At 50.9% G+C, this 25,925-nt stretch overlaps 1 protein-coding gene across 6 annotated transcripts in view; it reads right to left on the reverse strand.

The window, feature by feature from the left end:
• The window catches only part of ZFHX3 (zinc finger homeobox 3), a 323,012-nt gene that overhangs the window by 22,994 nt on the left and 274,093 nt on the right, over positions 1–25,925 (reverse strand). For 5 of the 6 annotated variants that reach the window (XM_072346221.1, XM_072346222.1, XM_072346224.1 and 2 more), the window contains one exon: positions 6,566–6,673. In XM_072346221.1, coding sequence (XP_072202322.1) covers positions 6,566–6,673 — 108 coding nt within the window. The remainder of the gene's footprint in view (positions 1–6,565; positions 6,674–25,925) is intronic. The other variant, XM_072346226.1, reaches the window with a different exon arrangement.

The following is a 25,925-nucleotide window of genomic DNA, read 5'->3' on the forward strand; positions in this document are numbered from 1 at the left end:
ATTATTAATGATTGTCCAGACCCCAGAGAAACTGCTTTGTTGCAGTGAATTGAAACACACATACTGAATATTTCTTCTAAGTGTCATTTTTTTGTGTGTGCTGACAGCTCAGATGGGAATTTTAACTCAAGACCCAAGTTTATTGTTGATAAACAGCCAAATTCACTAAGTGACACATTCAGTCCACATCACAGATCAGAGGAATTAAGAGCTCTGTTCTGCCTGGAGAAATGAGGACACGCCGCTCCTGTGGCTGTAGCTCAGCACCAGGCTTGGGGCAAAGGCAGGGCAGGAAAGAAGGACGTGGGCTTACAGTACGAGGTATGACAAGTTACCTATTAGTACTTGTATTATTTTGACCCTCTAAGTGGATGATTTCAGACTGCCTGGCCTCAGAGATCTGTGTTACTCCACAAATGCACCTGGAACCCCACGCACCAGGACAGTGCTGCCCTACTGGGGCCTCGAGGAGACTTCCTGTGCATCCTTGGCACCTCCTGCATTTCAGAGGATGAAGGAAGATCTGCCCAGGCGGAATGGGACGTTTCCTCTAGTGCGGGTCCTTCCTTCTGCCAGGTGTGCCCCAAGAAGCGGACTCTTCCTGGTCCGAGCGGGCAGGAGCTGCCTCCCCCACCGCCCAGCCATCAGGCTCTTTTAGCTAAAGCACCGCTGACAGCCCCTTCATCTAAACTTCCATCTCCCAACCCAGCAACATAATGGAGAAGCCAATTAAATGATTATTAATTCATGCTGTTTTCCGTAAGCCAGAGGTTCTCATCTCCCTGCATTCCGTAAACCAGCTTGCCACTTGCCCTAGAAATTTACAGTGGGGTTTCTGCTATCTCCATTGATTTAGAGAACGGATCAACCCCTCCCCCACACCCAGCCTCTTCCCACCAAGTTCAGCCGTCAGCCTGGGAAAAAGTTTTCCAGCGGGTTGGGGAGCTGTTTTCATCGTGAGATGGAAAATTAAATTCCATATTTGGTGGTGCCTCCCTCCGCTCAGCTCTCCCTGACGTTTTCTTGGAGCTCCCCCCAGCACCACCAGCCTACAGCTGGATGGGGCCGCCCATGACTGCCCTGCGCGGCATGCCCGCCAATGCAGGAGCATCCTTCCAGCAGCTCTTGCTTTCCTCTGGAAATGCCAAGGAGTGGAAGGACTGTTCCACATGCCCTGCACTCACACAGCTCTCACCCCCTGTGCTTGCAGGGCCAGGCCATCCCTGCAGCACCATGCATGGGGCCGCAGCAAGCTGCTCCATCACTGGCCAACAGCAGGTGGGACGCCCCTGGAGACAGCACGGCATGAATGGATGTGGGAGCTCCACCAAGAGACCCTGGCCAAGAGACAGCAGTTGTGAGAGCACGGCCTGGGCCTCCCAGAAATGGCACCTGGGTGTAGAGCACCCGCTACAGAGCTGCTGGTTGTTACTTCTCGTGTTAATAATATATGGTTGGATGTTTCTTCCTGAAACGCTGTCTGTTTACATTCCCTATTCCCCGAAGGTACCATGAGTTCTAATAAGATGTTGTAGCCATACTAACAGGACTGTTCATTGCCTGTTGCTCTACAGTACTTTTTCAAATCTGTATTTGATAAACAACGCAACTGTATGATAGACAGAGGTGAATACACGAGGATCTGCAAGCACAACTTTGTACCCAGATTGCTATCGCTATCTTTCAAAAGTACGGCTCTGAAGATGGTCATATATTCATTTTTCTAATGCTGTGTCACACCTGCAGCCCGCAGTGTGTTCCAACCATGGACTTATCACCAAATGTCCACTCAACAGTGCCTGAAAGGCCCAAGCACCACGAGGCCGCTCCGCACCACCACGAGCACCAGGACACTGCGCAGGGCACAGCAGCAGCGCCCACAGCAACACACACACCTCCCACTGCCCCCAGCATCGGCTCCAGGGGGCGCTGCCTGCAGACAGAGTGGTGCAGTGGGAAGAGAAACAGCCCAAGCCAGCTGGGCAAGGCATGTCCACACAGTGACATGAGGAAGCCGAGTCTGGACCAGGCCCAGGGAAGACCTGGTCAGTACACCGTCACCCTACCTCATGCACAGCAACACCCCAAGCCTGCAAAGTGGTGCACTGAAATCTTACCTCCCAGCAGCGATGTCTAAGATTATGGCTTTAGAACCATGAGATATCATTTGTTTGCTTTACATTACAGAGAGAAGAAGAGGTAATCTTCTATATTTACCTATTCCATATGGTTCTTGAACCAGCCATCCATCTGGGTGAATATTACCATCCAATCCAATGGAATAAATATTTCAACTAACCTACCACGAGAGTCTACATCAACTCATTTACTAAAATCAATGTGTAGAGCTTGGGAGATGGTATCAACAACAGTACCTTTACCAGCTCCTTGAGAAGAGTGCAGGAGAGATGAGCAGTGCCAGGCAGTGCTGCAGATTGGAGAGCTCCTGGCCAGGAAGGGCATGAGCTCAGCGGAGATGCAGGCAACATGGATTCCGTGTGCTGGGAACCTACAGCAGAAGTGCCCAAGAACAGGAGGGCTGACACTGCCACCAGCATGGCCTGCAGAGCATCGCACACCCAGAGCAGCAGCTGGGCCTTGGGGTGCTCCTGGCTCCAGCACGGCCAGTGGCCTGCTGGGAATATGGGGCCCTGCTGGAGCCAGGGAGAGGGTTGCCACAGAGCCATCGCCTCCCTTCTCTTCATGGAAACATGAGAACAGCATCTGCTGGCATTGTGTGAGCTGAGGGCAGCCCAGCTCTGAACATCAGGCAGCCTCCAGGCAGTCCCAGCACCCCAAGTATTGGCCCGGTGCTCCTCCTTGGCTGGAGCTGGTGCCCGGTAACCTTTTGTGCTTTGTAAATCCCCAGGAAAGCCACAACGACACCAAAGCTCCCACCTCATCCCCATCCCCACCCCAATGCAGGCCTCCTGCACACACACTCCAGGGTCAAGAGACACTCCGTCACAGCCTCCTGCTCCGCTCCCTGCCAGCTCTCTCCTTTTCTTTGCTCTGGTACCACTGAGCATTCTGGCCATTAAGTGCTCAAGAAATGCCATATATTAAAAAAACAGAAAAAATAGCAGTGGGAGGGCGGGGGGACAGTAAAAGATTTCCGTCAGGATGTGCCTGACCTGTTTTTTTCAATTTCAGTAATTAGAAAGGCAGTGGGCCTGTAGGAATTATTCATAAACTGCAGGAGCTGTGCAGTATACATTTATGTTAAACATGTCAAATCCGATTGAAATCATGCCTGCCAGCACCATACTCCATAAACACACTTTTCTGCAACAATTTCCCAGCTCTCGGCAGCCCATTAATACCTCCTTTAATAGCAATCTACCACGGATTCGAATCAGGGATGCTCCATTGCACTAATTGCTCTGTGTTAGGTGAGCATCATGGATTAAAAAAAAAAAAAATCATTAAAAAAAATAAAAGCCCTTCAGGCTACTCCTCCAGAAATATTTCATTTCAATCCGTATTTTAAATAGAGCTTGTTTCTCGTTTTTTGGGGAAAAAAATCTGATATTCTACATCTACACGACTGACAGTGCATTAAGAAAGTCTCTTTCACAGCTGGGTCACTGCAGACCGAAGCGCTTCTCTCTAGCTACAAAACACACGCAAACATACTCCGAATCTTGCAAGCCTCACACAGAGCTACACGGCTGGGGTCCAGCTGGAAACCAGGGTGTGCATGTCATCATTTACATCCTGACTTAAAAATGGAGTCAAGGAATGGCCACATTTCTTCTCTCTCTGCTTGTGAGAAGTCGTGTGTTAGTCACGGTGAGCCAATTTCTAATGCTCAGACACCGGGCAGAGCATCCCTGTGCAGCACTGCAGTGGGCAGGATGGCAGGCAGGGTGGGGGGCAGGACCCCTGTGCAGAAGGGATGGCAGCTCTGGCACTGAGGGCTGCACCGCACTGTGCTCAGCTGCCGCATCCCACTGCCACGAGAGACAGCAAGCAGGTTTGCACAGACACGGGCCCTGCAGCCATCTCTCTGCAGAGAATGCTCTAGGAGTCACACAACAGCTTTGCCTTCCACAAAGCACTGCTGCCTGTGACAAGTGCACAGAGGCAGTCAGTGCCCTGCAAACCGCACTGCACTGGGACACACCTTCCAGGAGCAAGGAGGAGACGTGTGAAAAATGAACTGAGATAACAGGAATTCTTGCTTGGGATGGAGCTTTCCTTTCACGTACTTTAAAAATGTTTTTGGTTAGGAATATTCTCTTCTAAAATGAGTACAAAAACGAATTGATACATTTATTCTGCAGCTGAAAACATTCTGGCAAACTTTCAATGAAAGCAGCAGAGTTTCTCCTTTCAGCAAACTGCAGACCCAGCACCGCCTGCCACAGCTGTGCTGTAACACACACACAAACCTGACTCACTCCAGGCAGCCACACCAGGCCTTTTTTTTCAAGAAAAAAATGATCACGCCGTCTGCAGTTAAGAAACTGAGGTACAAAAGGTGAGTAAATTGCTAAGGAATGCGATGAGCAAATTGCAGCACAGCACACAGAGGACAGGTCTTGCAGCCTGCACTCCAGCACGCTACTCACTGCCTTGGAGCCTGCACGGTCCCACCTATCTCCGCTTTCACAGACCTGCAGCACTGGCAGCAGCTCCGCAGGGCTCCCAGCACAGGGCAGGCTGTGCCCGCTCTGCTCATGGCCGCAGCTCTCCTGCTCTTCAGGGAACACTTCTGAGGTTCCTTCCCAGGAATTCGGCTCCAGTGTTTCACAAACTGGATCAGGAGATGGTTTTTTTTTTACTATTATCTAACCCCAGCTTTCCTCCTTTCCATTTAGGGCCATTACTTCTTGTTGTCTATAGCCTGAATACAGAGATCAGATTATTTTCTTCCATTCAGAAGCACTTTATGCAGAAGACTTATTTTGTCCTCCCCTCTTTTTGAGCCAGGTAAGCTCCTTTATCCCACGTCCTCCCCAGAGCTGACATTATACTGACCACGGTCCTTATTTGTGCTGTTCAGATTTTCTGACATTGCTCTACTTTCCTGACACCCCAAGCTCTGAAGCGGACAAGAGGCTTTCCAGAGCTGAAGAAATGCATCTCTTTTTCATAGCATTCTTATCTACACCACAATTACTCGAGCTTCATTTTGAGAATGTCCTGAACAGCACTGCCAGAATCCTTCCTAAAGGAGAAGACACAAGACGCTGACTGCACAGAGGCCTTCCTCACACAGAAGGAAATTGGGTCGTGTTGACATGATCTGTTCTTGACAAATCCATGTCGACTGTTCCTCACCTCATTATCTTCCAGTCGGGACTTACAAACAGTTGTTTGGTCAATTCCCAGGAAAATCTGGGGCAAATGAAGCTGGCAGGTGTGCGGTTCCCCAGCCATGGAAGCAGAGAAGGTGGCCTCTCTTCAGCTTTGCTGACATCAGGGTTGATAGCCTTCTCACTGCTGGGCTGCAGAGCAGCTCCTTCCTTGCAGTCTTCTTACAGCAAGGTGGTGTTTGAGCGCTTCCTTGGTGCTCCCTATATCCTGGGATATCCCCATATACTTCCCTGGCTACACCTCAACTTCCACTGCTGCATTTTGATAACCCTGTGTAGGTGGACAATGCAGTCCTGTGGTTGTCAAGACTAACATAACCTGGTTTCTACTCCCTTCCATGTCTGGGGTCCACAAGGACACGATGACACAGCCACGCTCTTCAAGGAAGCTTGAAAGCAGAAGCAACGCAAGACTGAGGGTGGTACCTGTTGAGCAGATCCACTGTACATAAATGATTTCAGAACTTTTTCTGCTTTCAAGTTCAAGGCTGGTGCTGCTACGCATTTGAAAGCAGACCTCAAATTCAACAACTCACGTGCAAAAACCTTGCTGGGGCTTTATGCTTCAGGCTGGCAAGTGGCTCTGGATGCTGTTTGCCCAAATAGATGCGCACAGAGCAGCCTAGGCTGCATTATCCATTGTGTTTTCCTGTGAAGACTTAATGAAGCTGTGAAATCTACCCAAGGATTTTGCAAAGAGAAACCTTTCAGATTCCTACTCAGCAGTGTAAGGGTTATTGTACACCTGCACTTTGTTTCAGGCTGTCACAGATCCAGCAAAAAGCAAGCAGTTAACAGCATAAGCACAAGGTCTGCCTCTCTGCTCTTCTGTGTCAAAACCAGAGTTAGGACCACAATGGGAAAGTAGGTTAACAATCTCTCCAGTCTTAACTACAGGGTGGGGTTTCATGATATGTTTAATCCAGCCTAAGTGCTGTCAGCTGCCAACAAGGGCAGTCCCTTTCTTCTCCTCCAATCCCAGCTGCAGATTCCCACTGCCCGTGTCAGGCCCGGCACCACGTGAGAACAGGCGAGCTCTGACCCACGGCCCCGGGGCTGGCAGGGGATGCATGAGTGACCACGGCTCAAACTACGTAGTGTGTAGCAAAGCTACACCCAAAGACTTCACAGCACCTACATCATGCTGACAGCACTGGGCAGCACGGTTGTTTAAGGAAAGAATTTTGCAGAAACTCCCTGCTGTCCATTCTTAGATTTAAAGATAAAGAGGGACCAAAACCCACCTGTCCATTTGCTCTGGTCCTTGTCCCCTGCACTCTCTTGCTCCTTGGCAGGCTCTTCAGGATCAACAGCTGTTTCATTGGGCCCTTCTGCATCTTCAGTGGCTTCTTCTGAAAAACAAGAAGCAGAAAAAATAACATAAAAATGAAAGTCAAGCCAGAAGATCAAGTAACTGCCACTGAGGAACAGAGCACAACTGCTGGGTGGCAAGTGTTGATGCCACCCGGCATTCTCCGATGAGCTGGTCAAGAAAGAGGCTACAGAAGATACTGAGGGGAGGAAGTGAAGAATCCAGCCTACCTCTGCCACTTATAGCTACTGATGTCCCCTGCAGTGTAACAAGCAGAAAAACAACTGCCTGGAATGAGAAGGGCCTACTCAAACGTGCCATAGATCAGAGAAGTGCTGAGTCCTGATCAGAGCCTTCAGCACCTTCAGCCTCATCACTTCCCTCATCCCCAGCTCAAGCTCCTAGGACCGGATGGCACCGCACAGCGCTGACCCTGACCACTGAGACCCCCAGATCACCTCAGAGCAACACGACTCCTGCTCAAAGCAGGGGGCAGAAGACATGGCCCTGGCACAGGACATGGGAGGAGGCTGCTGAGGGGCCTTACTTTCATCCCGGCCATGGGAAAAGCTCGAGCACACATGCTCAAGCAATGCAAAAGCATGAAGGGAAAACATGAAATGCCACTGCCCCAACCGTGAACCAAAGCAGCAGTGTGCTGTGGCCATGGCTGCACGGGGCACATCCACAAGGCTGAGCACCACTCTGTGTGCAGGCACCCTCGTCAGGAGGGACACAGGGAGTGAGACAGCTGCAGCTGCCAGACCTCTAACACCAGGATGTAACAGCCACATTATCATCTAACATCGCGGGTATTTACGTACAGTGCAGGCAGCTCGGCAGCTACCATGTAATTGACGGGGGCTACATCAACAGTGGGAGGAAAGGGTACTTTTAAGCCATTATATCCTCTTTTAGGCAGGAGAGTTCATAATTTTAACTTGCATTATGGTCATGGTAAATCCAAGACTATCCTGAGGCTTTATCTGAACTACCTAACTAGTTAAATCATCTCCCTCCACACATCCTCCTCCTAACAATGACAGGGCAAGAAATTGGGATTAAAATATATATATGAGGAGACTGCAGATACTCAGCAGTGCCCTTTGAGAACGCAGCAACTTAAATCAAGGAGGAACTTGCAAAAGCATCCAGAGATCCGCAGTGATATTAAAAGGAAGCGCTGTGATTTATACTCCACCTCTCTTTCACTTTTGTTTTCTCTTACAAGCTAAAGATGCTTGAGGACTGCAGGGATCCCAGGAGTCTTCTCCAGAGAGAACAGACCCCAGAGCAAGAGGCACCTCTGGGGAAAGTGCCTAATGCAGAAAGCCATGTGTTACTGATGCAGAGATGAGACGAGCGGTCTGCCTGGTGAGATGAGTTTACTGGAGAAAGGGCTGCGGCATCAGCAGTCGGGTTCCCATTTCAGAAATTAATATTCCATTTTTTCTCCCACTTGCAGAACAGTCCCGTCCTCCCACCCCCCAGACCCACTGCCTTGCTGCCTTCAAAACACCGCGGTGCAGGGCGAGAGAGCATCTATTTAACCGAGGCAGCTGGCGTGAAGAGCAGATTTATGCTGGCTTGATCAAACCCCTTCATTAGGAGTTGTCTATTGCTGTGTTAAACCCTCGCTAAGGACACCCAGGGGGTCCCAGCTCCCTGCCTCGGCTGCCCGCGGGCGCTGCAGGCACAACAAAGCTGCCCGGCACGGCGGCACTCCCGGCTGCGACCCGGAGGTGTCAGCATCGGCATGGCAGCAGGACGGCTGCTGGCTGCCCGCTCAGACGCTGTCTGGGCTCTAACCTGAGCATGTGGAAATAATATACGTCTCCAAGAGCACTGTCTGGTTTGAGGGAAATAAAATAGGACATTCATAAGCAGTTACACCATCTGTCTTTATACCATCATCATCATCAACAAGGGGAAAAAATAGCTCCTTAAAATGGATGAAAGCCCAGGCTGACAGTAACCGGAAAAATGTGAGCTATGAATACCAATAAAGGTAGAAAATGATTAAAAAACAAGGCTACAAATGGCAAATCCTTCTGCCCTGCTCAGCGTGCAGCTCCCCATTCAAGGCGCAGCCTGTCTCACTGGGCAGCCCTTAACAAAGCCACCAGACAGACACTCGTACCAAGAGCTCGCTGAGCCCCGTTCCTGGAAGTGGCTCCTCTCTGAGGATAAAGTCTGCCTCCTTGGCTCAGACACTCCTGTGCTGGACAGGCAGGCAGCAAGAAAGCACACGTATACTCCAAAACCTCCTCCTCCCCTCTCAGCAATATGCATTTATTTTTCTGAAAAGCAATTTTTAAAGCAGGATGAGAAGGGAAGAGAGCACAAGATGCATGTGCCTCGGGAGGCCCGGCTGGGCTGCAGGTCAGCAGCAGAAGCTCCGCGCACCGCTGCTGCTTGGCTCTGCACTCAGGCTGTCTGTGGCTGCCCTCGTGCTGCTCCTGGGGCTGTGCTGCAGCCGTGCTGGTGTTCCTGGGGGGCTCTTGCAGCTGGGCCCTTGTGCTGCTGCTGCCTGCAGGAGGATGTGGGGCAGGGAAGCGTGAACTCCAGCTACCTTGTGATGCTCTTCCAGTAGATATTTTTGGATGGCTGGATTCAACTTTGCTCGCTGTGCTCGACCTAACTTGTCCTGCAGCCATCGGTGTGGTGTGTGAGCTGACTTCAGGGATGGTTGGGGGCACGTCCTCCTCCACGCCAGCCCTCGGTTGGCCAATGGAATCAAACCACCTGTACTTTTACATTTCTTTGGGGCATCGTTCACACAGAACAATGCCAGTAGCACATCTGGTGAGGAAAGGTCCAATTTTCTACTTGATCCATTGCACATGCATCATGGAGTTGTTGAGCTCCAGTTTTCTTCCATTTTAACTGTCTGCAAATCCCCATGGCACGTTGTTCCCATGCTGTACTCTAATGGAGCTGACCTCTGCATTTACCTAAAGCCTGACAGCCAAGACAGGAGCAGGAAGAACACCTCATGGTGAACTCCCGAAGGCCAAACAAAGCAAGCAAGACATGGGGAATTTATTTCCAAATAACAACGATCCTTGGAGGCTGCAAACACTGTCTGTTAGGACTGATTCACCTTACAGCTCGACTGTATTTTCATTAAGAGGACTGACAAAAACTCTCCCAGTAGGTGCTCAACTCAAAGTTGTTCGTCTTAAGAAGTGCCCCATTCGGGACTGATATCCAGGGGGTGTGATGACCATGCAGTATCTCAGCTGTATGCTGGAGTGTCTGCAGGTCAAGGGCTCTGATCAGGACACAGAGGGTGTAGGGAGGACACTGATGGAAGTCCTTAGGGTGGAAGTCCTTTGTAAGAGATGTTTCATAGGAGGCAGTGGGGGCTCTGGACAGCCAGGGTTGCTGCTCTGCCTCACGCACAGGATGGTAGGAGCTAGACTGGTACCCTCAGCTTCCCAGCTACGCATGGTTTATGGGTTTGTGAAGGGTAAGTGGACTTCATCCTCTGCAAGAAGCTCACCAGGGCGGGTCGAGAGCTGCTGCTATGGGATTTGTACGAAGGGGATCACGTCCCATTGAAACACAAACGTTACAGCCTGCCCATGGGTCTCCGTGCCAGTGTTGTCCATGAGGCACATGACGTTGTGTTAATAAATTTTCTTAAAGGAATTTTCCAGCCCTGGGGCATCAGGTCACACCACGAGTGCGCAGCTGTAACTGCGGGGCAGGCGGAGGGCCGAGGAATCTGCTCCTCCATCGCACAGAACCGCCCCATGCAAATTCCTAGGAAAAGTCTTTTCTTCCTTCGTGAATAAATCATTTTAGACAGTGGCATTTCCTTTTAATTTAAAATTAAAGCAGTCACTATGGGAAAGGGGGAGGGTGAAGAAGAGGGGGAGAGGAGTCTGGAAAATCATGGGCATCTCCTGACATCTGCAGATGTCGGAGTCTCTGAGCTCAGTTACGCACTGAAAACGCGCCCGAGTCCCCGCGCACAGCACAGCACTTCCACCCCTGCCAGCTGATGAAGTTCGAGGGTGTGGAGAACTCGGCAAACGACGACTGGATCCAGGCCAGGCTGAGCAGCCGAGACCTCCCCCCTCCTCCCTGCTTTATTTTCCTTAACAAACCCAGATCTCGTATCCGAGGGGGTAAGGGGCATTTCGGGGGTGGTGGAAATGTAGCGACGGGAGAGAAAGGGCACGCATTTGCCTCCCCACCCTCCGGCAGGCTCAAGAGCTGAGAAACATTAGCTGTCATGAACCACAATCAAATCAGGTTTGAAATATTTAGCAGTGGCTTGGAAAATGCGGTGGTGCAGCTCTGACAGGCGAGATGTGCAGACACCCATTTTCCATTATAATGGAAATATCAAGCCTGTTCTGAATATGTATAACCTAGAAAAATGTATTGATTTTTCATTCGGCATTAAAAAAATGAAATACCCTGCAGCTGTCAAAAGCCTTTTGTTAAAAGCTCATCTTTCCTGGAATGAGGTTTACCAGAAACAAGTTTTAATTGTACACAGGGTCTTTCCTTTGAAACAAAAAGAATCACTGATGCTCCCCCTTTTCAGGGTAAGTAGCCAAAAAACCCACAGACAGGCAGCACGGAGACCTGTCTGCTTTTAAGCCAGCACTGCAGGGTGCAGTGACAGCACGGCCGTGCACAGCAGGCTGCACGGGGAGGGGGGAACACCCCGGCAGGGCTTCACCGGAACCCATCTAACCCACGCCTGTGCGCTGGGGGCAGAGAGCACACGCAGAGTGCAGAGCATGGCAGGGAGGTGAGCCTGGCCAGCTGGCTGCTCCAGCACCAAGACGGGCAGCAGCTCGCTGCTTACAGGGAGACTGGTGGCTGGTATTGGCTGTGTTGCATGTTACCCCATGGCCACGGTGAGACCCACCATGGCCACAGCGCACACAGCCATCTCTGCTCCCACTGGGTGACCCAAAAGGCAGCGGGGCTCAGAACTTTGCCGCTGTTCCTACATGCAGGACACCCAAATATATGGGGGAACAGAGCATCCTGCCTTCGGTTTCTCTCCCTCATTGTTTCTATACACATGCTGTGCTGGGACTTGTTAAGTGCACGCTGTTGCAGGTGGGTGGATGGTGAACCCCTCTGCCTCCAGATGCCCACTGCCTCAGAGCAGTTTTAGGGAAGAAAGATGAGATGGCGCAGGTTAGGTCACAGAGCATCACCCCAAGAACAATAAGGCCATTTCTTTGTAACCAAGTAACCAGCCCAACAAGAAAAATGTCCTATTCCCAACTTGCAGACTGTTTCAGGTGAGGATGAGACAATCCATCCGCATGGAATTATTTTTCTGCTCTCCTGTATTTCTCGCTGTGCTCAACTTGTCTGAGACTCAGCTGCAAGGTGCATACGTTATGTACAAATACATTCTGTACTATCTCCTAACTGCATTGTTCCACAGAAACCTGTTTCCTTCCTGAAACAGACAGCAGAATGCCAAGCAGTGAAAGCACAAGGTACAGGTTCAGAGAAGAACACCACAGAGCTCCGGCCCTGATGTATGAAGCTGGTAGATGAGTCCCAACACCTGACACAGGGCTACAGGAAAACAGTAATAATCCTACGTGCATATCCTGGATTAACAACACTTCCAAGATGGTCCTGTTTGAGAGCATGGTCAGAGCGCACCTATGCTGCTTTCATGATGAAAAAGAAAAGGCCATCTATGAACCTGTCCCAGAATGACAGAGCCATCATCCCGTATTTTTAAGGTGAGGAAAAGCTTAGTGGGCTCCTGTGCAGTTACCGATGCTGGCAAGTGTTGAGGTGAGCAAAGCATGAAGTTCAGCAGCAAAAAACAAAACAAGAAGTTTGCAAGCTCACAGCTTCTATTCCTTCATTTCCTGCTCCACTTAACAAGTGCATAATTTTTGGCCAATGCAGCAGCACCCACATCACTGAGTATCTCCAGAACAAGCTCCTTGCTCGAAAGAAATGAGAAGATCTTCAGCCAGATGCTGACATCTCCTTAAGTACAAATGCTTTTACTAATATGGTTACTACTTTTGCATTCAGGCGCTTTATCTGATTTACCAGCTCCGCCAGAGGCCTCACTTCCGAGCACTCCGTGGGCTCGCGGTGTCCGCAGTCAGCGTGCAGCGGGGAGGGCTGATAAAGGCCCACAGCCCTTTGTTTTGTAATTTTGGCAACAAGATGCAGCAATGCTAAGAAGAGAATAATCCACTCCTGCAGTGCCATTACTGCGGCCAGTGTATGCACGTGGGAGCGGACGGGAATCTGGACCTGACAGGCAAGGGATGAGCTGAGGGAAGGCCCCGACTGCTCTGGAACTCTTCATCTGCCGGGCAAAGTGGGTGTGCGTTGTCCTGCAAAACATCGCCTGGGAAAACAGCTCTGCACAAACAAGGTCAGCTGCTGATGGGAGCAGAGCACGAATTGCTCCCACCCTCCTGCAGCCCAGGGGCTGTGTTTATCCAGCGAGGAACGGCGGACTCAGGGCCGGGGCATGGTGCTGCACTGCCAGCTGGGCTCCCAGCTCTCCCCATAGGTCTGGTGGCACAGTGGCCATCACAGAGCACCTCTGGAGGACGTGTGCTCAGCGCCATGTGCAGAGACCGAAAGCAGGAACCTGCTGCTCAGCCAGCACCGGCCTCACTCTGTGTGTGATAACAGGGGTGTTCTGTAAACCAGGCTGGATTTTAAGCCAGTGGAGCCCAACAGGGATTTGCCCCCTCAAATTTCAGCAAAACTAGAAAGGTTGCTGCTATTTTCACACATGAAATGTAAAAAAAAGGCAAATTCCTTGAGCATGTTTGTAGTGGAGCGTGATGTGATTGTGTTGTCATTTATGGGAAATAATCGCAAGCCCATCTCTCCCTTTCCCCCCATTTTCCAGTCCAAATAACCATGAAAAATTACACTTCAATGTCAGGAGGACAACAAAGGAGGGGCTTTCTCCTGCGGCTTGACGGCTTTCCAGCACCCCCCGCTCCTTTGGACAAAAACTACCTTCAATTCTATTTCATTTTAAATGTGATCTAACAAATGCATCTTGACAAGTTCCTTTCTTTTTTTTTCTTTTAAACAGCATTTTGCACAGTTTAACCCAGCTCCAAACCGGAATCAGCTGGAAAGGAAACCCATGCAAATACACAAACACAGATCAAACAGCAAAACAAAAGAAAACGCATCTCCAGCTCCAGGTCTGCAGGGAAGGACAGCTCGGCCTCAGAGATGGAGGCAGGCAGGAGGAGGGCCAGGGAACAAAGGGAAGGGACAGCAGGGAGGGCGAGTGGAGAGCAGGTGGAGCAGTGGTGAGGAGATGAGGCAGGATGGCAATAGAAGGGGTCTGAGGACAGGGGTACGGAGCACAGCGCACCTTTGTGAACGAAGGGACCCATGTCCCCGGCCGGCACCTCACACTGCTGACATCCCCACCAGCACAGGGTCACCAACACTGGGCTGCTCCCTCGGCCCAGCCAGACACCCACAGCTCGCCCTGCCTCCCCACAGCACCCGTACTCAGCACCTGTGTGCCGGGAAGGCGCCGTGCTGCACAGACGCGACGAGATGCTGCTGATGCTTCCCAAGTGCTGCAGGTTGCTGGGCCCTTGGATCTTCAATAATAAAAAAGCCATCCCTGCTACCACATAAAAACATCCACGCTGCTCTTCCTCACGCAGCTCTCCAGACGAGGCCGTATGCTTGGAGAAATTCATCTCACACCCACAGGCTCACTCTGGTTGCTCTGGGGATGGCCCGCAGAACCAGCGACGTGGAACACTTGGAGACAGCCTGTGCCAAAGGCGTGAAACTCCGCTGGTGCTGCTCTCAGTCACAGCAGTTGTGGCTGTGGTGTCATGGAACCCGGCTTCTCCTGGAGCTAATTTCCAGGGATTAACGCTACATTTGAACAAAGACAGTCGCAAATGCCACAAATGATGTGTCTGAGGGGTCCTTCTGGATCAGAAGAGGATCAGTCTCGCATTTTTCTTCATGAACTGCCTGCAGGAAAGGCTCACGGACAGCATTTGCAGGTGGAGTGCGATGAGACAAGGTGAGACGTTCAGACGGGTTCTGCTTCATCTCAGCCAGGAGACCGACAGCAAAGTGTGACAGGATCCAGGGATGGACCCCGGCCCCAGGAAACAAGTAAAGCCCATCTCCTCAGCTCTCCAGCTCTAAAATGGAAACAGCATTTGTCTGTCCCTCAGAGGTGCCAAAAAGATAAACGTGGCAGCATTTGGGGACCCAGCACTTCAGTAATGGAGGCCGTGGCACAGCACATGCAAATGCAACCACGGAACATCCGTACTTTCATCTGGGAGAAAATAATCCCTGCACAGAGCTGCCGGGGCAGGAGGAGGCTGGGAAGGGCAGCGGGCAGGGAAGGGGCAAAGCCACACTCTGGGAGTGGGGCTGTGGCCAAAGCAAGGGTGCTTTGGGCCTCTGGGCCAGGCCTGTGACTGCAGACAGCTAACAGGAACTGCAGCCAACAGAGCGTGCTGGCAGAAGAAAGTCTCTGTGTCCTGATATGAGTGCGCCCACGTGGGCCATGCAGGCCGCCCCCTGCAAGAAGCCCAGAACAGAGAGCTGCTCTTGTGATCCCTACCGTAATTCACTGCATTCTTCTCTCCTGCACGTACTCAGCACAATCCCAGTGTATTTCTGTTGACTCCTGACCTTGCTGTCATGTTGACAGCTTCCCATGAAGCAGGACCAAACCTTTCGGATTGGTGCAAAAAAGGGAGAGAACGCAGGCACACTACGCACCTTGTGACGCAGACTGGCAGCAGGGACGCACACAACATGCAGTTACACAGCTCTGGAGCTGCCTGTGAGGACACACTTGAGGAACCCCACGTCACGCCGCAGCAGAGATGACCGCGTCCGAAGGCTGAGCTGCCCCTTCCCCGGGTTGGGGTTACTAGCACTAACAGAATGTTGGTGATTGCTTTTCCACTTTCACTAATAAGCTTTCAGCAGCAGAAGATTTCAGCTTCCTACAGCCAACAGGCACTTTTTCTCCACCTCTCCTGGCTTCGAGTAATTGAAAGCGACTGCAATCTCAGCCCGGGCTCTCCAGTATTCAGCTGTATGGGGAGGTCACGGGGTGTCAAGTGAAGCCTTTCCATTCACCTCCACACCACCAGCACTGCATTAACAGCAGCAGCCTGCTCCACAGCCCAGAGGAATGTGCAAAATTACAGGGGCTGCTAACAGCCACAGAGATCCTAACACAGCTTATCTGCAGCAGGGAGGGAGGGGTGCCAGCTGCACCTCTGCAAAAGAGGCCATCAAGCAGAGCCCCAGCAAACCCCTGATTTTTTTTAATTTATGCACACATATGCAAGAAACTACATATCCACCCTTAATATTTTTGTGGCAAGTGAAACACATTCTCTGTTCCCAAATCCTCTTTCATACAGCAGGGAAGGATTTCAACTCACCATCAAATCTAAGACAAGACGGGCTGTTATATGCCTGTTCTACCTTGTAAGCGAAGCACAGAGGACCAAGTGAAAGGCAAGAGCTTGGGAAAGCCCCCACGGAGGCCCAGAAGGTGCTTGTGGCTCACAAGCAGCCCAGCCTGCAGAGCAGTGCCTGCTGTGGCCAGGAGGAAGGAGAGCTTCCGCCACCCTGGGACGCTCCTCACCCTGCCGTCCCCGAGCTCGGCTCCCTGGGAACACTAATGAGGGAGCACCAGGTGCTCCAGGGATTCAAAATGTTCCTGGAACCCGGACGAAGGCGCACGTACAGGTGGTGGCTCCAGCAGAGGCCTGTGATAAGAATTTATTTCTTTCAATTATGAGCTCTTGTCCCCAGTCTCAGTTCATCAGCACGGCGCAGCCGAGTCAATGAAAGCTCTGTAATGCAGTAATCAGATGCACAGCGACTTCCTGGAACCGCCGGCTGCGCAAAGCGGCCAGCAGAGCTCTCGAAACAAGCAGCAACTTCGGAAGCAGGTTCCCAACACGACCCACCCTCCTGCTCCCGAGCCACATGGCAGATCCTGTTCCTATGGCAAGGCAGATGCAGCTTTATCACGAGATCTGCAACTGGCCTGCTTCAACAGGAGTGGTCGAATGAAGCAGTGCCTCCTTATGCTTTGCTTCTACTGCCCACGCACATCCTTCTTTAAAGGAAGGCTTACAGGGGCACTTGAGATGTACTTCCAGATGAAGCTTTTGGTTTTGTTTTTCTAATGGAGTTTGATGTGAAAGATTTGATCCCATCAACCCAGCAGCGTTCTGAGATACCCTATTTCAGACAGAGAAGGAATCAATCCATTGCCATCAAAAGGAAAACGTAGGAGAAAAAAGCCAGAACAAGTATCACTGATGAGAACTCTTCTGTCTGTTAAAAACAAAGCGCTGCTTTGGAGCTTTTATTTAGGGTAAATGCAGCAGGCAGCACACTGCAGGAACAGCGATGGAGCTGAGCATGGGCTGTGACGTCCCCCAGGTCCAGGTGCCAGGAGGTACAGCAGCTTCGCTATTACTGCCTGATGCTGCCGCCTCTGGGCTTCGCCTGGTCTGTTTAAAATCAACAAACCAAAGCATTTCCCCTAATTCTCCTTTCAAAATGAACCCCAGAAACAGGTCCTGACTTCAGACACCACTCTGACTCCAGCCTGGCACAAGCTCCCCGTTCTCGCGGCCGCTGCTCGGACCCATTCCCAACCTCCCCAGGCGTTCACCTCTCCCACACAGCAGCACGGGAATGCTCGCCCACTGCAGCCTGCTCAAGAGCTCTATTGATCCAACACACACTTGGTGCCTTCAAAGTTGTTTATGATCAATATGCAAATTGCCCATGGCATTGATCTGGTATTAATTTTCAATTAGGGAATCCACAAGGGGTCTCCCAGGGTCAATATCCAACAACGCAAAGTAACTCCATGGCAGAATAGTGGGACTGACGTTGCCAAGAGCTAGAGCTGCTCCGGCACCGGCAACCCCAGACCTCATGGATGCTCCTCGCACTGTGACCGTGGGGACAGCAGCCTGGCAGCCTCCTGACAGCCCTGCTGTGACTGCACCGGGGGACAGTCACAGTCATACACAGGGAGGCACCGTGCAGCACACAGCCTCCACGCAGGTGTTTTGTCCCCCAGCAGCCAAATTACAACCTCTGGGCAGTCAAAGGCAGTGCCACAGGCAGTGGGCAGTCCTCAAAACGCCACAATGGGGGCTCCATTATACATCAATTCACACCCCAGGCCCTGTGCTCTCCCAGTGCACTGCTGTCCCTCACAGTGGAGGAAGGGGGGACCCGAGTGGTACACAGCAGCCCTGCTCACACCCACTGCTCCTCCATAGGAACCCTGCTGCAAACCAGGTCACTTCCACACGTGCTGGTGACACGAGCAGCAATGCAGATTAACAGCTGGTGGTTACCAACTTAAGGCAACCCCTCTGCAAGCATTTTTAGGCAACAGCCTTCAATATACCTGTTGTGTTCTGCACTAATGCAATTATTAATATGGATCATGCAGAGAAAGCGAAACATAATAGTGCACAGAACAGCTCCCACAAAGCTAGACAGAGGGGTCAGGGTCTAGGCAGAGCACACAAGCAGCTTTCCAATGAAACAGAGGAGGTAAACAAACACTGTGCTTTGCCATCTGAACACAAGCTAAGTAACCCTGCACGGCCCTGGAAAACATGCTCGAAGTGGAAAAGACCTGCATGTGTACCACACAGAGGTTAAAAAAAGGGAAGGCAAACGTAACTGAAATTGCCTGGTAAATCTGGAGAGGTGTGGCCCTTCCCAGAAGACAGACCCCATCCCACCGGCCATGCTCCCAACTCTTCCTCTCAAGGGAAGCCATCTGTTTCACTAAATCCCACCAGCGGCATCGAAGAGGCGATGGCCTCCTTGCACCGGATGGCCGTCCCGCACACACCCACTGCTCTGCCACTCACTGTGCTAACCAGCACATTAGCTACCCAGGCTAATTGGTTTATGGATAACATTAATTACCATGTTGCTCATTAATGGATGAAATCTTTATTGGTTCCATTGATCAGCGGGACTTGTTAGCCGGCCTCCTAACCAATGGCGGATGTAACAAGCTCTCTTATTGGCATATCAATTAATGCAATCAATTTCTGGCCAGCGGCTGCCATTCGCTTCCCTGCTTGTTAGACTGTGGAAGACAGAGTCATGTCAAGTAAGCATTTATTTAAAGGGTTTCTAATTCTTCTTGAGCTGACTTCCCAGCAGGCTTTCTGCCACACAAGGGTTTTCTGCCTCCAGAGACCTTCCCCTTTCCTCTCGCTGCAGAACCAGATCTATAACAGTCACTGCAAACTAACTCATTTCTGTAAAAATATTTATCAAGTTATGCAAGTAGGACAGCTAAAGGTGTCAGATTAAGAAATCAGACCTGTGCGACTGACCCAATTTAACACACTGGAGAGATGGGTAGGAGTACGAGCCCATTCCCGGAAGACGTGCAGGGGCTCAAGAGCCACGCCAGAAAGCCTCCCTGCGCACAGCCTTGTTTTAATTACAGGGTCAGTTCCTCAAATTACCAGGGTTTGCCAGAGAACAATAAGGCTCTCAATGTTTCTGCCCTATTCCACCTTCCAGAGTGAAGCTGGGCACTTAGTATCTTCACAAAGCCTTGTCACATGGATCTACAGATCCCAGCATCTGAACTGGTGCCTGCAACAGTGCTGTTTGGCAGCCCCAGCTCCAGAACACAAGCGGAGCACAAATGGAGTTTTGACAAAGAGCATTAACCAAGGTCAAACTCCAGGGAATCCTCTTGGCTATAACTAATCCTGAACAACTGGCTACAAGAGACTCACTCAGTCTTCTCATATTTTCTGCACTAAACCCGAATCTGAACAGAATGATCCAAAACAGCTGAAGTACATCAGGAATTCAGAGCAGTGAATGTTCACCCATTTACCAAAGACCTGAAAAGGCTCTGATAACGAAGACTGCCCATAAGCCGCTCTGCTTATGCTCAAGAGTCCTTAAATCCTCTAAGTCTGTAGAAGCAGCTCTACCCTACTGAAGTCCAAAAATTAGCTGCATCCGATGCTAGCGAACAGATGGAGAACATGACGACACTGGCAGTGCTGGTGCAACGCTACCTGCAACACGGGATCATACAGTACCTCCCCACACCATCTCTAGGGCAAGAAACACGTACGAAGAGCATTAGACCTAAGCCTCCCCCAGCCAGAAACCGGAGAGATTGGTTCTGCTCTCCTGAGGGAGGTGAGAAAGGGACAATTTGATAACAGAACGTAAAATGGGTCGCAGTCTGAAGAACACCAAGTGAGATTTTCAGATTCATTTCTCCCAGAGCAAGAAGGGACATTCGGTCAACTTGACATGCACCAAACGATGTTCCTATAAGAGCCTCTGCTCTCGCTTACAGAGACTTTGTGCTCTCCATCTTCCCAGGCCTCTTGGCCTACCAGCTTCCAGCGGCGGAACAAATTCAAAAAGATCTCACATACCATCCTGCTCGTCCCCCTGCCTGTGGGTGGCCTTGCTTTGTAATGATCTTCGCTACTTTCAGCATCTGGCTGCTGAATTTCTAGCTGACATGACGAGACAGCCAGGGTCATCTTGTATGCCCCAGCACGTGATGAGATGCTGCAGCCCAGGAGGCTGATGCTGCTCTCAGACATGGGCTCGCTGCCAGAGGAGATAACAGCGGGCTCGAAGATGTGCCACATCAACTGCCTCAATGCACGAGGCTCTGTTTGCCTTTGGAGTAGGCGTTTGCACTACAGAAGTATGTCTGGTAAACGTTCCAGCAGCCAGACCAAGATGGAAATGTCAGTGGGCTGCCCAGCGCTCCTGGCCTCCATCCCCCTCTTCACTGCTGACCTTGGATCCCCCTATGCAGCTCCATACATACAGGAAACACAGCAGCTAATGGATCTGCAGGACCTCACAGGTGAAACAAACACATTTTCCCCATAGAATTAGACTTGGTAATTAGACTGTGGAAATCAGTGTCACAGAATGTTGCTGTGGCCAGGATTTCAGCAATACTCACAAATGAGATCAGATAATTAAAGTTAGTATCAAAAGACACAACTGCTAAATCTAACGGAAGAATTTGGAAAAAAACATAAACAAACAAGCTTTAGGGCATACGTGAACTGCCTTCTCGCCACCAGAGTTTACGCAGGCACTCTCGTGGCAGCAGGTGAGCTTGCAGCTCTTTTCTCACCCCGTGGTTTTCCAACACTCTGCCACTTCCCAGCTCCTTCCAGGCATGCTCTGAGTGCTGCCAGCTCACGACTGAGGAGATGAGGCTGTGGCATGGCAGCACATGCTCTGCATCCCGCCGTGCTCAGGTCCTGCAGGTGGCACCACAAGGATCGCAGCCGAGGCCAGATGAGCAGCGAGACGAGACATCTTTGCCCATGCTGCACCTCCAGGACCTGAGGTGTGGGGCAACGTCTGTGAGCCCAGCCCAAAAGGCCACCTCTTGCCCCAGCTGCCTTTATAGCAAGTTAATTCAGACGTCAAAGTAATGTCTCATATACAAAACTGCACATGAGCACTGAGACGAAAAAACAATCATCGCCATGAAAAGATGAATCGAAACCGAAGCAGGGAGCTGTATGTACGCAGGAGATGTTCTGGAGCTGCTCACCACAGCCCATGGTGACTGTCATTCTGCCACCAGCCTCTTGCCATCCCAAAGCCATCCTCCTGCCACCCCACTACCACCTTGCCACGCTGTCCTGGAGCAGCATGGTAGGCCAGGCAGAGCGTGACATGTGGGTCCATGGCAGCTGCCAGGCAGAGCCAAGCTGGCCCTGCAGCCCCAGTGGGCAACAGCCCTCCCTGGCCACGGTGCTCCCCCCTCACCCAGGTGGCTCTGCAGGATCTCCCATGCCAAACATGGTAATAAATCAAACCTTATCAGAGCTGAACTATAAATCTGTGAAGACTCCGATAATTTCCAGCCCTGGGAATAACACCACAAAAGTACTTTTTAAACTAATTACTCAGATTCCGAAGTGCTGCCCTAATGAGCCTTCCTTCTGCCCAGAACTTACTAAGAGAAAAAAAAAAAAGACTACCTTCAGCACAGTAATTACTGCTTTCCCCTTCAAACTTCTAACTGGAGATCAATGCTGCATTTTAAGACTCATTGATTTACAATTAGCCCGGCTTTCCTGCTAAAGTGTTTTTAAAGCAGAGTTTACTTTTATTTTATTTTGAAATCTCAAAGATCTGGTTCTTGGATTTTACATCCTCATGAGAGGTGCGCTAGGAACTGAAAGAGGAAGGCACACATCCGAGCAGAGGAAGGAAAAGAGGATTTTTGTTAGGCTGGGATAGAAGGAAAGAAAAGAGACATTTAGTGAGTTAAGGGATAAACATGAAAAGAAACCGAGAGGGAGAGAACCAGAGCTAAAAGAAAGGAAGGGGAAGTGGAAAAAGAAATACAAATGCAAGGAGGAGAAATGAACTGTGGGCTGGGACAGCCAAGTCACTGTCAGGCGAATGGAGGCACTCACTGCCTCTGCTGTTTGTTAGCATCCTTGGGAAAAAAAAGAAAGCAGCAGCTTTGTGCATCTCTGCAAAACAAAGCACTAGTTAAAAATAGAGTGTGCAGCAGGGACAGAGCGCCAACGTGAGGGTCCTGGCAGCCCTTGCATTTGTACAATCTGTCCCACGAGGAGAACAGAAGTAAGTGGAGCAATTAAGAATTCCACGCTGATTGCTTCAAACATGCTTCTCTATGCCATAAAGATAATAGCATCACGGATACATCCGCCTCCTCTCTCCCTGCCTCTTGCCATCCTAGCAGCAACTACTCCGCATCCCCCGGCTGCTCTCCTGGTGCTGCAGGTGATGGCTGAGCCGTGCAGTGCCACCAGGATGGGCTGCAGGGCAAGGAGCTGCCATGGAACGCACTGCAGCCAGCCCGGCTCTGAGCAGAGCTCAGCCTGCCAACCTCCTGCCAACCTCACCGCTCTGTGCCTTCTTGGCAAGAAATGAGCTACGCTGGACACACTGCTTCAGCACTCCCTGTCCCGCCTTTGCCTCCCGGTTCTTCCTCCAAAACAAACACTTGGAAGGTCTGCTCGGATTAGCATCAGCAGCAACGTGACAGGAGCCAAACTGGGAAGCGGAGAAGCAAGGAAAATTGCCTACGATGGTTTACAATTTTGGAGCTGCCACAGCCTGCCATTTCATCCGCTGCGCTCATAAATTTTGCTCTTTACTGCTGTTGGGTCCCAGGAGCCGGTGGCAGATGATGATCCCAGAGTGATGAAAGCAAAAAATAATAATAATAAAAAACCAGAAAACAGAAAAGCCAGCAACATCTCTCCTTTCTTATATTTAATTTTACAGAAAGCTGCTTAGCCCCATTTCAAAGACTAATATGAAAAAAGTGCAATTAAATCCTCGAAAAACTGACAGATCAGCAAAACAAAACCACCCGGAGGAGAGCACGATTGAGCCTCATTAAGAAAGAGTTCAGTCTGTTTTTAAAACCTTTCTTAACACTTAGCTGGGTACCTCTCAGCAGCAACCGCTCCCAATGCGCCCGGCATAATTAGTGTCAGAGCGGAAAGGAAAAAATCAACCTAGGAAACAGAAATTAAAACGCCAGATTTAAGTGAGAGAAAAGGGTTCAGCTGCAGCAAAACCATCTAAATTCTAACAATAACCCCTCCTTTCCGTCTGCAGCAAAGAGCTGCAGCTCCACTGTATGCATAGACAAATACGTGCCAATTAAGAAGAAAAGTGGCCCGGGCAAATCTGCGCTGTAAAATTTCTATCACTAACCACTCCCAGTCCCCAAACAATATCTGCATGGCAGTCACATCCACCCACGAGGTCAGGTTAATGACAGATGGACAGTAAATTACACTGACCTCGACAGCAATTATAACTATCACAGTTGACAATAAGGAAATTAAGATACAGGGACAAATTCTGTGTGCTCTCAGCAGCTGGATCCTGTGCGGGCTGTGCATGCAGACACGCCGCCATATCCCACCGCTACATCGCAGCCTATAACAAGAGCTATACAGCTGAGATCTATTATTTCGCAGTGGGGGTGGGGAAGAAACGCATGGGAGATAGAAAAGATGGCAGAGAGATGAAGCCATTTTATTAAATCAGGCAAATTCTAATTTATTCTGGGGAGATGGAGGAGAGAAAATGGATTCACTCTCAGCATGCTCCCTCTGTACCGTCTGATCCAATCCCCTCCGCCTCGCCAGAGGGGGAGGGGGCGGCGGAGTTCTGCAATTCTCCCACAATTGGAGAAAAAGATTACAAAACAAGGTGATTTTCTGTTCGGGGTTTGAAGCCGCTGCGGGGACAAAGCCTGACCTGGGAGTGCAGGGCTTGAGGGGCTTTTCTGCTCAGCTCCTGCAGGGCACAAGCGAGCAGGGTAGGCACAAGCACTGCCAGGGAAGCATGCCCTGCGGTCCTGCACTCTGCCATGCCTGGTGCACGCCAAAGCACGCGCCTCAACAAGTTCCAGAACTGTCACCATCTCCTTCCTTTGCCGGGTAAGGGACGCTGGGGTCAGAGCACCACATGGGCAATGCTGCAGAGGTCAGCAGTGCCTCAGCCACAGAGCTCCGCATTGTGCTGTGGCATCGGCAATGCTCCTCCACAGCCCTCAGCAGCAACTGCTCAAGAATGGCACCAGGAGCCAGCCCTCCTCCCGCTGCAGCCGTTGGGAGCCCAAGGCACTCACGGGCACGGCTGTGCAGCTCTGACTGAGAGCCATGGGCAGCTGCTCCCCTCACCACTTGTGGCTGAGGTTATGGGAAGTGACACCGGGACCTGGAGGCCGTCAAGGAGCTCCCATGCCAGCAGATCGTGGTGACAGCCAGGTGCGAACACGGCTCACTGCAGGTGGAGCAGCCAGCCGAGCTCCCTGCCTTATGGACAGGGTGACACGTGCAGCTGCCCACGGGGCAAAATAAGCCCAGCAATCCCCTCCCTGAAACTACCATTGTTTGGCTAAGCTCAGAACAGAGCAAGTACTGCATGAGCACATGGTCCCAATGTCTGAGCAGCCAAGACAGCCACGAGGACAACGCAACTGCTTGAGAAGACACCCACCACCCTCCCCAGCATTCCCTAGGCAGGACAGACCAACGTCAGGGTTTGTTTGCTTAGTGAGGACACAGGACCGCACAACTCCCAGCTCCTCCCAGCAGTAAGAAGCAGGTTCTGCCAGTGCAGGAGCAGCCCGACTGTTCAGGGACAGCCCTTTTCTCCTCTCCTCTGCCGCTGCCCCTGCCCAGCCCCGGCATTGCAGCCTCCCAGCCCAGCCCAACAAAGCATCCCCGGCCCCTCTCCCCGGCGCCTGGCAATGTGAAAGCAGAGGCAGTGGGGCAGAACTAAGCCAGGTGCTGGGAGCGAATCCCCCTCCCTGTGCTGCCAGAGAGGCCCTGTCAGCGCCGTGGGGCAGCCCGGCTCCCTGCGAGGGGGCAGCGCGGAGGTCAGGCCTGGCAAGAGGCTGAGAGCAGTACGTTGGGTGCAAATTCCTAACTGAAGAAATTCCTGCTTTGCATCCAACTCTGGTGCGGGCGGTGAAGCTGATTTTATGACTTATTTATTTATTTCATCTCTGATGAACAGAAGGTTAATATAAGAACAACTCCTTGGCAAACCTTTAAGGGTAACTCAAGCGACACTGATGTGAATCAATGTTCCCTTTGTGAACGCATTACTTGGCAGAAACTGGCTTTTTGTAACCCCCTTAAACCTAGCTGGCAAAACAAAAAGAGAAAAAAAAACGTCCTTCAAACAAAAGGATGAGGTGAAAATAAAGAGAGAGTCGACTGCACTTTATTCTCTTTCATAGAAGCAAATGGATTTGGTGCTTTTTATACATTAATCAATCAATATCACTGACTGTACATCAGCAGCGCAGCCAAGTTATGAATGACCTTTCTGGCAAAGAGGACACTTTTAATGCTCATAAGACTGCTCATAGCTTAGCAACTTTCCGAATTTATGCCTGCATGATTACCCCTTGGAGGCAGGCGCCCGTTAGCACTGCACTAGATATGACAAGGTTAGTCCTTGCCAATTTGTGCAGAAGAAAGGAAACTGTTGACTGTGTGCGCGCTCCATTTATGCAGTTGGCTGCTGCCTTCTGGAAGGCAAGGACGAGCACTGGGTGCCAGGCAGCACCTGGCCTGCCATGTTCCTTCAGAGCTGAAGGAAGCTCGCGGGCACCAGACCTGGCTCCAGACTCACAGGCGAGTCCCCTTGTGCAAAAACCTCCAGGAAAAGAGGCAGAGCTGAGCCCTGAACCAGCTCTTCCAAAGGCAGAG

Source organism: Excalfactoria chinensis, chromosome 11 (genome assembly GCF_039878825.1).
Source record: "Excalfactoria chinensis isolate bCotChi1 chromosome 11, bCotChi1.hap2, whole genome shotgun sequence".
NCBI classification, from domain to species: Eukaryota; Metazoa; Chordata; class Aves; order Galliformes; family Phasianidae; genus Excalfactoria; species Excalfactoria chinensis.